The 13,909-nt window shown below is 38.4% G+C and overlaps 1 protein-coding gene across 2 annotated transcripts in view; it reads right to left on the bottom strand.

Moving 5' to 3' along the window:
- Positions 1-12,085: 12,085 nt before the first annotated feature.
- Positions 12,086-13,909, bottom strand: part of LOC121423810 — a 37,896-nt gene continuing 36,072 nt past the window's right edge. For both annotated transcript variants that reach the window (XM_041619305.1, XM_041619306.1), the window contains 2 exons: positions 13,530-13,830; positions 12,086-12,320 (listed from right to left, as the gene is read on the bottom strand). In XM_041619305.1, coding sequence (XP_041475239.1) covers positions 12,168-12,320; positions 13,530-13,830 — 454 coding nt within the window. In that variant the 3' untranslated portion in view covers positions 12,086-12,167. The remainder of the gene's footprint in view (positions 12,321-13,529; positions 13,831-13,909) is intronic.

Genomic DNA, 13,909 nt, shown 5'->3' with positions numbered 1-13,909 from the left:
ACGGGCGCTTACACTATAGATTTATTGTTTCACTTACATTATAGAGTCAGAAAGTCAACATGTAAGAAAACCCCAAAACATGAGTTGATCGGAAAAGAAAAAAACATCAGAGGAGGATGCTCAATTGCAAATTTGCTCTCTCAGCTAATTTGATGCTATGTAAGCTGAATTATGATTTTCCAGCGAAAATCACTTCTTAAATTACGCCATCACATGCTTTTATGTCATCTATACCCATTTTTCTACAGCAATTATTCATAGGCCTATCCTCAATGAATTTAACTTTGGTGCTACTACGATTCTTGAAATGTTCGATATCTCCATAGAATCATGCAAAGGAATAACAAAAATTGCAAGTATATAGCTGATCCAACGTCTCCAAAATACTTCCAACATTTTTTGCTGACATTTCGAATATATTCATTTTGATCTTCCCTTTAACCGGTCATGGAAGCCGTGTCATTAAGGGGGCATGCTTCATTATTCATCAGAATCAAGGTTACTGTCAAATTTAGATTAAATAATAGGGTGATTAATCAGTAATTATATGAGCCGCAGAGCCTAATTACCGTATTTCGTAATAATGCGTAACTTTCGCCACTTAATCATTATATGCAGGGGCGGATCCACGATTTTCCAAAGGGGGGGGGGGTACATTTTTCCGAGGAAAAATTTGACAAGCAAACAAAAACAAAAAAAGGTTTTCAACCGAAAATTAATGATATTTCGTTCCCGAAAAAATTGACAAGCAAAAAAAAAGGTTTTTACTTCCAATGGGGAGTGGGGCACAATTCGGTTTTATTGGCATTTTTACATTACAAATTTTAATTTTGCTTCTCAAGGGGGGGGGGACTCGGCCGGCTGTGCCCCCCCCCCTTCCTGGATCCGCCAGTGATAATGTGAGTATATGACGAACAAATAAAATATCTTTCATTTCCAACATATATAAGATTTGAAGATTTTTTTTTGGGGGGGGAGTTGAATAGGCCAAGTGCACCTCGCATCCCCGTTTCAGAAGGTCTTTTAAATGCAATTGATGTTAAAAATTTCTTACTGTAGGTAAGCAAGTAAGCATCCGACCAAGTAAGCGAGTACAAAGAACTATGATAGTTCCACATCAATACCAATAGCAAATCACTATTGTCATCATGGTCATCAGGACCATATTCCTTCAGTAATGAACATTTGGGTCATGTGTTGTAGGCCTATACATCTTTACATCATAATGCAGTGGATTGCAAAATCATGCACAAATTTACGCATTGCTTTCTGAAACATCCTCGTTAATAAAAGCCTAATGAAAGTGATTTAAACTAGAAATCAAATCGTTATGGAAATGGAGAACGAAATCAATTCTATCCAAGATTTAGAATTTCTCCTTCATTGAGCATCCTTTTTTCTCATTTTTTGCGTTCCGCCCTGAACACGGTAACAAACGCTTAAAACGTCAAGCACATTGTTAAACCCCACTGGATTATGGCTGTCTATGTTAATCATTTTTTGCCTTAAAAACAAGTCTCACTGGAATAAAAGAATAGAGTACTCACTTTTAATACTTTTCTTTTGTTGTTGCTGGCGAATAAAGAATCATGTCGACGCATTGATCAGCTTCGTGTCATCATTTGTAGTGCAATAAAGGCGAGGGATCTCTGCCAATTGGTTATGAATATCACGAGTGAACATCACGCATGCGCTTCGTTTGGGAACGTTAATGTGTTTTGCGTGAAAAGTTTAATCCGTCATCATGTTAATGAAGAACGTGATTACCATTAAAAAAATCATTCATTATATATACCTTTTATAAGACCACTATATCTATTTTTCTACTAGGTTTTTATTCCAGCCATAACTCCAGCTCGATGAATGCGAAAGGATAGCGATTTTGAGCTGAAGAAATTGATAATGAGTATAACTGAGTATGTAAATAGAATTGTTTTATTATGTAATATTACATAATTATAAACATGGATTGTCATATGAAATCGAAATCTATGATATGATATATTTGATCTTTCAAAATAGATGGACATTCTGTCATTTTATTTTTTTTACAAAATATTTAGGATAGTTATCATAAGTAACGGGTGCAGTTGTAAGTCCATAAACTAGGTGTTTAAACTTGGGTTATAAACAACAACAACACAACACACACTCAAACTCACCCCAAACGCACACACACCCTTACACCCCAAACACAAACCTCTTTTTCACTCCCCATACAAAAAGAGTGAAAGAAAAACACGCTCACCATCATCCTCACACACACACCCCCCCACCTTCACCACCACACAATACTTCTATTAAGAACTTACAAACATGTTTTGTGATAAGCGCTATACAAATAATGTTAATTATTATTGTTATTCCTCACACCCCCAACAAAAATCCTCTTTCTCACAAAAAAAGAAAGGACTCACGAGGAACATTGGAATATATATATAAGACCTTTTGGCCACCACGGTCACTAATTATTATTAAAGCCACATCTAGCAGATAATGATGACAAACAGTATGTAAGGCCTATATTTCTTTTAGACGTGGATACCAGGTGATGAACTTATAATGATCTATTTTGGTCGCATCTACCATCAGATTCGAAAGGGAAAAAATAATGATGACAAACAATATTAATGACCGAGCTTCTCCCTCATTATCTTCTGTTGCATAATTCTTCTCTCGTTCTCTCCACCATTTTCCAAAGGGGGGGGGGTAAATTTTTCCGAGGAACAATTTGACAAGCAAACCAAAACAAAAAAAAAGGTTTTCAACCGAAAATTAATGATATTTCGTTCCCGAAAAAAAAGGTTTTTACTTTCAGTGGGGAGTGGGGCACAATTCGGTTTTATTGGCATTTTTACATTACAAATTTTAATTTTGCTTCTCAAGGGGGGGGGGACTCGGCCGGCTGTGCCCCCCCTTCCTCGATCCGACAGTGATAATGTGAGTATATGACGAACAAATAAAATATCTTTCATTTCCAACATATATAAGATTTGAAGATTTTTTTTTTTTTTGGGGGGGGGGGAGTTGAATAGGCCAAGTGCACCTCGCACCCCCGTTTCAGAAGGTCTTTTAAATGCAATTGATGTTACAAATTTCTTACTGTAGGTAAGCAAGTAAGCATCCGACCAAGTAAGCGAGTACAAAGTATGATAGTTCCAAATCAATATTATCATCATGGTCATCATAGGACCATATTCCTTCAGTAATGAACATTTGGGTCATGTGTTGTAGGCCTATACATCTTTACATCATAATGCAGTGGATTGCAAAATCATGCACAAATTTACGCATTGCTTTCTGAAACATCCTCGTTAATAAAAGCCTAATGAAAGTGATTTAAACTAGAAATCAAATCGTTATGGAAATGGAGAACGAAATCAATTCTATCCAAGATTTAGAATTTCTCCTTCATTGAGCATCCTTTTTTCTCATTTTTTGCGTTCCGCCCTGAACACGGTAACAAACGCTTAAAACGTCAAGCACATTGTTAAACCCCACTGGATTATGGCTGTCTATGTTAATCATTTTTTGCCTTAAAAACAAGTCTCACTGGAATAAAAGAATAGAGTACTCACTTTTAATACTTTTCTTTTGTTGTTGCTGGCGAATAAAGAATCATGTCGACGCATTGATCAGCTTCGTGTCATCATTTGTAGTGCAATAAAGGCGAGGGATCTCTGCCAATTGGTTATGAATATCACGAGTGAACATCACGCATGCGCTTCGTTTGGGAACGTTAATGTCTTTTGCGTGAAAAGTTTAATTCGTCATCATGTTAATGAAGAACGTGATATATACCTTTTATAAGACCACTATATCTATTTTTCTACTAGGTTTTTATTCCAGCCATAACTCCAGCTCGATGAATGCGAAAGGATAGCGATTTTGAGCTGAAGAAATTGATAATGAGTATAATTGAGTATGTAAATTGAATTGTTTTATTATGTAATATTACATAATTATAAACATGGATTGTCATATGAAATCGAAATCTATGATATGATATATTTGATCTTTCAAAATAGATGGACATTCTGTCATTTGATTTTTTTTACAAAATATTTAGGATATAGGTATCATAAGTAACGGGTGCAGTTGTAAGTCCATAAGCTAGGTGTTTAAACTTGGGTTATAAACAACAACACAACACACACAACACACACTCAAACTCACCCCAAACGCACACACATCCTTACACCCCTAACACAAACCTCTTTTTCACTCCCCATACAAAAAGAGTGAAAGAAAAAGACGCTCACCATCCTCCTCACACACACACACACACACACACCACCCCACCTTCACCACCACACACTACTTCTATTAAGAGCTTACAGACATGTTTTGTGATAAGCGCTATACAAATAATGTTAATTATTATTGTTATTCCTCACACCCCCAACCATAATCCTCTTTCTCACAAAAAAGAAAGGACTCACGAGGAACATTGGATTATATATATATATATGACCTTTTCAACCTCCCACCACGGTCACTAATTATTATTAAAGCCACATCTAACAGCAAATGCGAAACGAAAGATAATGATGACAAATAGTATGCAGGCCTATATTTCTTTTAGACGTGGATAACAGGTGATGAACTATATAATGAACTATTTTGGTCGCATCTACCATCAGATTCGGAAGGGAAAATGATGACAAACTATATTAATGACCTCCCCCCGGGACCTCCTCCCTCATTATCTTCTGTTGCATAAATCTTCTCTCGTTCTCTCAACATAACCCTCTCCCTCGATCTCTTTATCCCATTTCTCAACCCCTCCCCTCTTGATCCCGCCAATCCCTTATTCTCCCTCGATCACTCTTTCACACATCTTTAACTATATCCTTATTTTCAAACGACATCGCCTTCTCCATCACACCCCATACTCTTTTCATTCCGTGTCTTCCTCTCTCCCCCTCGGACGTTTTATCCGACAAGTCCCATTTTATCCGACAGTTACCATAGGAACAGTGCCTCTCAGCCAATCAAAATCATGGAAAGATGTCAGATCTGACAACTTGTCGGATGAAAATATTGATGAAACGCTCCCCTGGTCTCTGCCTAGATTTACCACATCTTGTCCCCTCCTTGACAAACTCGATATCCCCCACCTTCGCTGGTCCATTCTTCTTTATCGCCTCTTCCGCTGCCCTTGCAAAAGCTCCCATCTCCTTCAAAACCTGGTTATGCCTCCATGTATAGGCTTGCAATAACCCTCCACAAGCTGATAAGGCAACGACCCTCTTGCCCAAGTTCCTGTAAACCTTGCAGCTGTCATCCTCCACACAACCCCACCTCTTCAAATTCACTCGCGTTGGCAGGACATCAAAGGTTAAAGCGTATAAGGCACTAGACGACACCGTACTGAGTTGGTCCCAGGAGACTCCATTGCTCCACCTTTTCCCAACGAGGCCATGCACCTTGCACTCCTGCTGTGCAGTTTTTGCCAACCGACATCCCTCCTCTTTCTTCTTGACCGCCTCAACCACCAAATTCCTCCTGTCTTTCCTGCCTTGCGTGCTATCTACTATCTCATGCCAGGACGATATCCTATATATCCCGCTCCCGTCCACTTGGAAAGCACCACTCATCTCCTCCCACATAGCCATTGCCACGGCTTCATCTACGGCCTCTTCTGTCTTCCACTCTCTCCCTGTACGGATCGGTGGCCTAGAATCAGCTATTGTCTGATCCTCGGATTCTCTCATCATCATGACCAAGACCAACCTACCCTTACCAGCGTAACTCTTCTACCACTGATGCCATATGAAGTCTTATCGCTTTCCGGATCTACAAAACAATGCCAAATCCGTCAACATCCTTGGAACACCAGTCCTAACCACGTCCGGTAGAACGAGTTCATCTTCTGCTGCATCCTCTCCGCACTCTGGAAACTGCCACCTCATACACCTGCAGTTACCACATGATCCGTGGCAGCAACTAAACCCACAATGGCTGATGTTGGCAATGACCGCGGAAAATATGACGTATTTCCGGAAGTTCGTGTTGAAGGATGGTGTTGAATGTCGTCTGCTGACTGAATCCAGCACTGCGGCTGGTGTTGACGATCTACGTGCAATTTCCCCATTCACCAACACCAACACCCAGGGATTGGGAAAATCATGATAGTTCGGTGTTGGTGTTGGCAATCTCAAGCTCGTGAACAGGCGGCGAACACGATGAAACATCCCCGTATAGCTTTTACAGTTAAGATGAATTCAAATCATTTGAGCTTTATATATTTTGATGAAGAGTAATTTTCACTCTTTCGAATGCTTGAATTGATTAAAGGATTTGCACTCTGTACCATGAGAATTTAATTAATTTCTTTCCACTATCATTTTCGTCGTCGAGACTTCTGGCGTGAAGTTGAGATGATTTAGCAGCACAGCGCAGAGGCGTGACGTCATGTGCTATCGATAAACGCAACCGGTATCGTTCCTCTGAACCCATCTCCGTGTTGGAGCTCGGTTCTGCGGCCTTTTTACGCTCTCCACACCAACAGTAAGGCCCCCATCTCACTAGGATGGCGATCATGGCGACCATGGCGATCTGTCTAAATCCCGCAAAGCGTAGCAGAATCGTCCTCGAATTCTATTTTTAGCCTGCGAGGCGATTGCACTACAACTTCACTGCGACGGACCTGCGCTGAAGGCGATTGTAATACGCTGGTAGTACGACGCTGCCACTCTCTTGCCACGATTTGAGGCAGATGTGATGCGCTGCTTCTGCGATCAAAGCGACCGTACAACGAGGCCCATACGCTAATTAGGACCTCGGTACGGTGGTGCTACGAATGGAACGATTGTGTTACGTTCATGATGGGCTCTTGAAACGATTTCAAGCAATCGGCATATTGATCGCGGCACATGAGACATTTTTCAGTCGATTGCCAACCTCCGACCAAGATGGATGTCCAGAATTTGGTTGGACTTATACATCTTAGCATTATACAACAACATCAGTTAGAAGTTGAATACGAGGACCTGATACGAGGACAGTAGAAGGAGGAGGCCAAAAAGATACTGGGTCCGATCCTGGCTGTCACTTAAGTCATAATATACAATATATATTAAAATTTCACTCAAAAGATGTCGATGAGCCTAATAGTTAATATGAGGGATGCATCCAGAATTTCATAAAAGAGCATAAAAATGTTTTATATTTTGTTTATTTTTTTTCCACAAAAGTTTGTCACTCAAAATTGTTATAGGTAAATTCCTTTCAAATTTGCTTTCAAGAAGTAGTCTACTGATGTGAGAGCATTCATAAGGGGGGGGGGGGCACAATGCCAGAATCCCCATAAAGTGTGCTTTCCCAATCAATACATCAGTGATCGAATCATTAAAATTTTAATATTGTTTACTGTCACTGTAGTTAGAATTCATTCTATTTTTAAAACATATTCAATTTCTATATTTTTGCGGAGGTGTCCCATTTCGTCATCAAGACATGCGAGCGTCTTTTTTTTCTCTCTTTCAAGCTGGCTCAGCAGTTAGATTTTCATCCTCCTACTATACGCTATACCTCCTCCTCCTCCTCCTCCTCCTCCTCTACCACCACCATAACCTCTTGTTCGCTTCCTCTTGGACCGCCGGCATAACAGATTGGGCAGCTTCCCTTTTTGGTCCTTTTTCTGGGAAGTATATTTGAAAACGTCGTGGTGTCGCCTCGTAATCTGTTGAAAATGTGATAATCCGCTACCATCGGCACGTTGTTTCATAGCAGCGCAGACGGTCGCTGCTCAATCGCTGGCCAGTCATCAGCGGCGCAGCAAAAGCGCAACGCGAATGCCTGCAGCGGGCTGAGAACGTGTGCCACATGTGGAAACGGTGTGAAGCGTGTCGAGCGCAAGGCAGTCGCCTCGTAAACGGAAGCAGCGTAGCAGAATTGTCTTGGGAACGGGCCTGAAAAACACGGGCGATCGGTGCCGCTTTTAATGCGCTTCTACTACGCTTTGTGCGTTGGAGCTTCGTTACAGCTACGAATATGTCGTTTGTAATACGCTCTTGACTCGATTATGATGCGCTTTAGCACCTCCGCGATCTCGCTACGTAAGTTTTGAACATGTTCAAAATTTTGTGGCGACCAGGAAGATGGTGGCGATCCTTGCCGCTTCAGAAAAGATCAAGGTACGACGGAGAAGATTGAAAAGATCAAGCCACGTTCAAGCTACGATATACCACGCTTTGTCGATTTTTGACGATCGCAGCGGAATCGCCATCTAGTGAGATGGGGGTATAACACCGAACTTGAAATCACCCATTTTTTTTTCCAGATGGTGGTACGTGCGAAATGCCATAATATATGAAATAGCTCAATTAAATAGATTATCAATTTAATACATGCAAGATATCAAAAATATAGCGCTCAAAATATCTTTTTGTCAAGATGCCCATTATGACCTTGTTAGAAAATATTTCTGTGAAGGAAATTTATTCATAAAAAGGGCAACTAATTTCCTATGTATTCTTTTGTTTCATGAATGTGTTTTTCACCTTTATTTTTTATGAAATGTGTTATGATTTCACCTTTTCAATCATAAACCTTATGAAGTCAATGAAATCAAATTAGTATAGCAATGATAATACATTCAGGAATTTTGTTGAATACTTTGTATTGAGATTGAGATTCCACATAAAATCAGGTTAAGACATTTTTAGTCAGGCAGATTACTATGCTTCAAAACTAACTACCTGGGCATCACATATTTGGTTTCAAAAGTTGCACCTGATACAAAAGGAAAAAAAAAGTCATGTAATATGTGGTACAACCTGTCTGCAAGCACAGACTCACATGTGACTCTATCTGAAACCATGTCTTACAGTGAAGACTAGACACCAGTCTCTCTTTGTGCCTTGGTAAAGCCAGCCACGGTACATGGTGAATATAGTCTCACTACTTCAGACTCATGCACTATGCAAAATTGCAAATAACCAAGTGTCTGTGAATGAAGACTATGGTATAACCAAGCGATTTGGAATTGCCATGTGGACCATTAAAATGGGGGGTAGAAATGGGGTTGGGACCCCCCTTCAACTTTGTTGCGGTTCATGATAATGGTCAATTAACTTTTTTAAAGATTCAAATGTTAGAATAATTAGACAACCTATCAAAGCCGTTCGAATGGACATTGATATTCCTCTCAAAAACACTTCTTCGATAACTAACCCATTTAACAGCCCCTCAAACAAATAAAACAAAGACATTAATGATTTATTTGAAAGCTGCTTTAATGCAGGTTGTTATTGGCCTTTTCATCTAAATTCTTGTCATATAAAATTACACATAAAATGTTCACATATAAATTAAACATTCAGTTTGTATTGTGCCAACATGCGGTAAATATCATATTAAAGTACATGAAGCAAAATATATATATTTCAAAATTTTGCACTGATAAGCATATAGAAGAATGATCAGGAAAAATAACAGAAAAGGAAATACAATGTACATACACAATAATCTGAATTAATCATCAGTTATGAGTTATTTTAATATTCTAGGAATTGTGTTTTCTTCTTTTACAAAAAGAATAATCATATGCAGCAAAGATACACAAATAGAACTGACCAAGTTCTCTCCTTTTCTTCATAAATACAAAACCAATTTTCAATATCAACAATGCATTACAGTATAGCATAATAGAATTTATTATAACAGGTAAATTTCAGGTCGAATATTTGATCACAGATGCCCAAGATCAATTTCTAAGCCTTGATTGTAAGATTTTATACAATCACTCAAATTCATATTAAATTCTGATGCCCTTACTATTATAATCTTCAGAGAATCTGAGATCACTTAGAAACTGAAAATACATGGAACTTGACAGAGTAATGTACACATGTCATGTGCCAAGTCTATATATGCCCACAAAATGTAATTGATAGATGTAAATCAAAATATTGAGGGTAAAGAATAATTCTCATAAATAATATATAGAATATACTTTCATAAATGAGAAAGAATGTTGATTAAATGAATGCCTGTATAAAGATAATAAAAGTGAAAAAACATCCCTCCATGGAAATATATCTAAAATGAAACTAGCTAATGTACAAATCACATTAAATAAGGAAAAGGCTAGTGACAGTGTATATTTCTGTAACAGTAATAGTACAGTATAATATTTATTTTGATATGTATGAAATATGAGATTTAATTATGATGATGCATGAGATTGCAAATTTAAAATCAGTAGTATATGATTTATGGTGTCAAGAACACCATCTGTAGGTGTTCCCAGGTATTATATATAACATGGAATTCTAACAGAACACCAAATAGGGTAGAAGAATAACAGATTGTTACAATAACACCAATGGGTATTGAACTAACACTGGTGAAAACTGCTTGCTGTAGCAATGTATCCAATATAAGCACTGATGTGTTCATTTAACACCACTGATGCAACAATGCAGAGTTCATAAAAGTACATTGTATGGTGGATCTAAAAATGGCTACATCAAAAGTATATTCCAATGACCAAATGAAACATCTTTTGATCAATATGATTAAACATCATCTTGTATTCATACTTGCAAAAACAAACCTGTTTTACTATTTGATGGAAGGGACTGGGAACACAAGACTTCAATTTGAGAAAAATAATAGCATTCAATCTTCCTGTGACAGTAAGATATTTACATATCAGACAATAGGAGTAAAAGGGGAGAAACAGAGTATTACAAGAGTCTGAGGGTAGTTAATAATAAATGTTACCTTAAACCTTAAGGCATGGTCACACCGCCCGAGCGTTGTTGGAGCGGTCGTGGAGAGGTAGGAAGAGAGGGTCGAATTTCGCTCACAAAATTGGAGAAAAAGTCGAAAACATAAATAAAAAAAAACAACAACAATCAACAATGGTGAACGGTAGCGAGCGGTGATGATTTTTTTCTCTCCGCTCCACGACCGCTCCAACAACGCTTGGGCGGTGTGACCATGCCTTAAGGTTTAAGGTAACATTTAGGGTTGGGTATAGTGTTAAACCCAGGTAAGTTGGTCATTCAATAAGTGAGTGGAATTTAGAGTGGAGCAATTGTCGCCGAAGCAAATGTCATGAAACCATTTCAATATGATATACAATCATTATGGCTATAGAACAAACATGTTGTACACGCATATTAGAGCTTGTGTAATGCTTAATAGTGAATACAATACAAAAATATATCTATTTTTCAAATAATCTCTACATATCATACATAGTAATAGTCATATTTTATAAATAGCTTCATCGTTACAAATTCTTTTCATGAATCTTTACCCATTCACGGCGGAATTCTCTGCACACTAAAATTGGTTTGTCTCGTACGCCCAGTTCTACTAGCAGTGGTAAAACAGTTCAAGATCATATCAAAATGTACACACTGTCATCAGGCAAAGATCATGTTTACAAGATTCTAAACTGCGATTGATGACTGCAAGCAATGTTACATGTATGTGCAAAAGGAGAAACTGTGGAAGATTAAAATCAAATGATTTATAATCATTAATCACCAGCATAATTTCTCAATTACTTCAATATTAGCTTTTCTGTAGTTACACAAAATAATACAGAGACAAGTAAGGGCCTATGGGTCAATCTGCATGCCATGTCTGTAAAAGTCTTAGTTGATACTCCTCTTACACTCTTGCACTATAGCCCTCATCAGCAGACAAATGTACTGCTTGGAATTTGTGCAATGTTCGCAAAGTGTAAGCACTCGAAGGTGTTGTAACACTACCATGAAATTTTTTGCTACTGACAATGAGATGAATACAGAGATGCCAAGTTCAAAGACCACTTATGCGTGAGATTTTCTTTGAATCTGAGTGAGATCACAGACATTGTGTACAATGTATATGGGGATAGGCTGTGATAGTTGCATGAGACAGAGATTTGAGGGGATGAACAAGAGTCCAAAATGCGTGAGTCTCAAGCATAATGTGTGAGACTTGGTAGCTCTGTGAATAAGAGCACAGGCATCTTTACACCAGCATTTTTTTTTTTAAATCACTCTCCAATCAGCTAAGCTAAACCTTGGTAGCTCTGTGAATAAGAGCACAGGCATCTTTACACTAGCATTTTTTTTAAAAATCACTCTCCAATCAGCTAAGCTAACCCTTGGTAGAATCCCTATTGCAAGAAGAGCAGCGTCATTGTCAGTTTACTGATATCAGTCAATTATGTGAAAAATGAGTTCCAATACCACTGGGGCGCCCTCGTGCTGTGAAACGGCACCATGCACAACCGGGATGAGCTCGTTGTCGAGACTGTTCATGTAATGAGGTGGGAGCAGTTGACCTTTTGACCCTGATTCATATCCAACCTAGAAAAAGAGGAGGAAGAATTCATTCATTTAAAGCATGATATTCAAATCAAGGAAATGACCAATATTTTACACGATATTCAATAGAATGGGGAAATAGAGTAAGGGTAGTGAAGAAGTGAATAATGCTGATCAGTATGAGAAAATATAAATCTTAAGGTTAGAATTATTAAGCCATAATCAATTAAAAACCTTTAGTATATTTACTTTGAAATGAATCCATATTCCTAATGCTCTATAATGAATATCAGAAAATTCCCTTCACAGATTTTGTTTACTAGAACTACTTGTTTAGGATAAATCAAACAGGGTTCCCACAGAAATTTGAAAACAGAATTCCATGCCTTCTATGACTTTTCCATGACTGAATTGCTGCTTTTCATGACTTGCCTCCTGCCACGGTTTCCAAAATCAGACACAGCAGAGTATGATAATTAAGTATGAGAGAACTTTGCAAGACACAACAAAACGGAAAGCTGCCATAGCCATGCAATTCCATTACTTTTCACAAATTTTCCAAATTCCCTGACTTTCCAGGACCACAATTTTTCCAGGACTTTCCATGACCGTGGGAACCATGATCATACAGTATCATTATTTATTTGGCCATAAAAACATAGACAAATTGTACAATTTAAATACAAAAATACAATTTGAAATTGAATAATTAAATATGGATAAGTAGAAATGAAAGAAAAGAGGAAAAGAGTAAAGAAAATTGTTTTTCCATGGACCAGGGGCCCGATGCTGAAAGAGTTGCAATCAAATGCATCTCTAAAAAAATCATGCGCAACTTCATTTTCAACCAATCAACAGAACGCATTTTGGACTTGCAATTGATTTTTTGACTTGCGTTTAAATGCAACTCTTTCTGCAATGGGCCACAGGGCTCACAAAAGTAAAATTCAGTACTATTGCCCAGAGGCATGCAAGCCCTCATAGAAAAACCATTTAGAAAATATTGCACATTCCGGTATGTCTCATCTGTATTGGGATTGGGATTTTTTTTGTTGCATTATCTGGTCAAAGAATTAACACTTCACATGTCTTCAAAATTATATCAAGCTAACTAAATGTTTTAGTAGTGAGAACAAAATTGCCTCAACACACACAGCTTCTTTTCCTTCCCTTGGGTAGGTAGAGGGAGTGGGGAGAGGCACTTAATGCACAAATTAAAACATGGATTTTTTAAAAATGAAAGAAACTAACCCTTTCAATGTCCACTGTAACCCTGAGTCCTAGTTTCACTAATCCAGCTTCCCTCAGTTCATTCAGGCTTCCACTCAGTGCCAGACAAAATGCAGAAGCCAAGCTTTCTGCTAGCCTGCTCAGGTCAACTGGCTCGGGAACATTCGGATGACCAAGGGACTCTCCTTCCCCGAGACCATTCTGGATAAAGAAGACCTCTGTCCAACGGATGGCTCGGTTGTGACCATGGTACTCGGTTCCATTGTGGATTCGTATGCTCTCCACGCCGGTCAAGGTTCGACCATCGATGGGACTGGTCACTCTGTGGTACAAATATAAATGAAATTCAAGATTAAGAGCCATGCCATATGAGATAAAGATGAGAAAGAAATCAAGGATCT

This window comes from Lytechinus variegatus, chromosome 11 (genome assembly GCF_018143015.1).
Source record: "Lytechinus variegatus isolate NC3 chromosome 11, Lvar_3.0, whole genome shotgun sequence".
Lineage (NCBI taxonomy): Eukaryota > Metazoa > Echinodermata > Echinoidea > Temnopleuroida > Toxopneustidae > Lytechinus > Lytechinus variegatus.
This window is presented reverse-complemented; position numbering and strand designations above follow the sequence as displayed.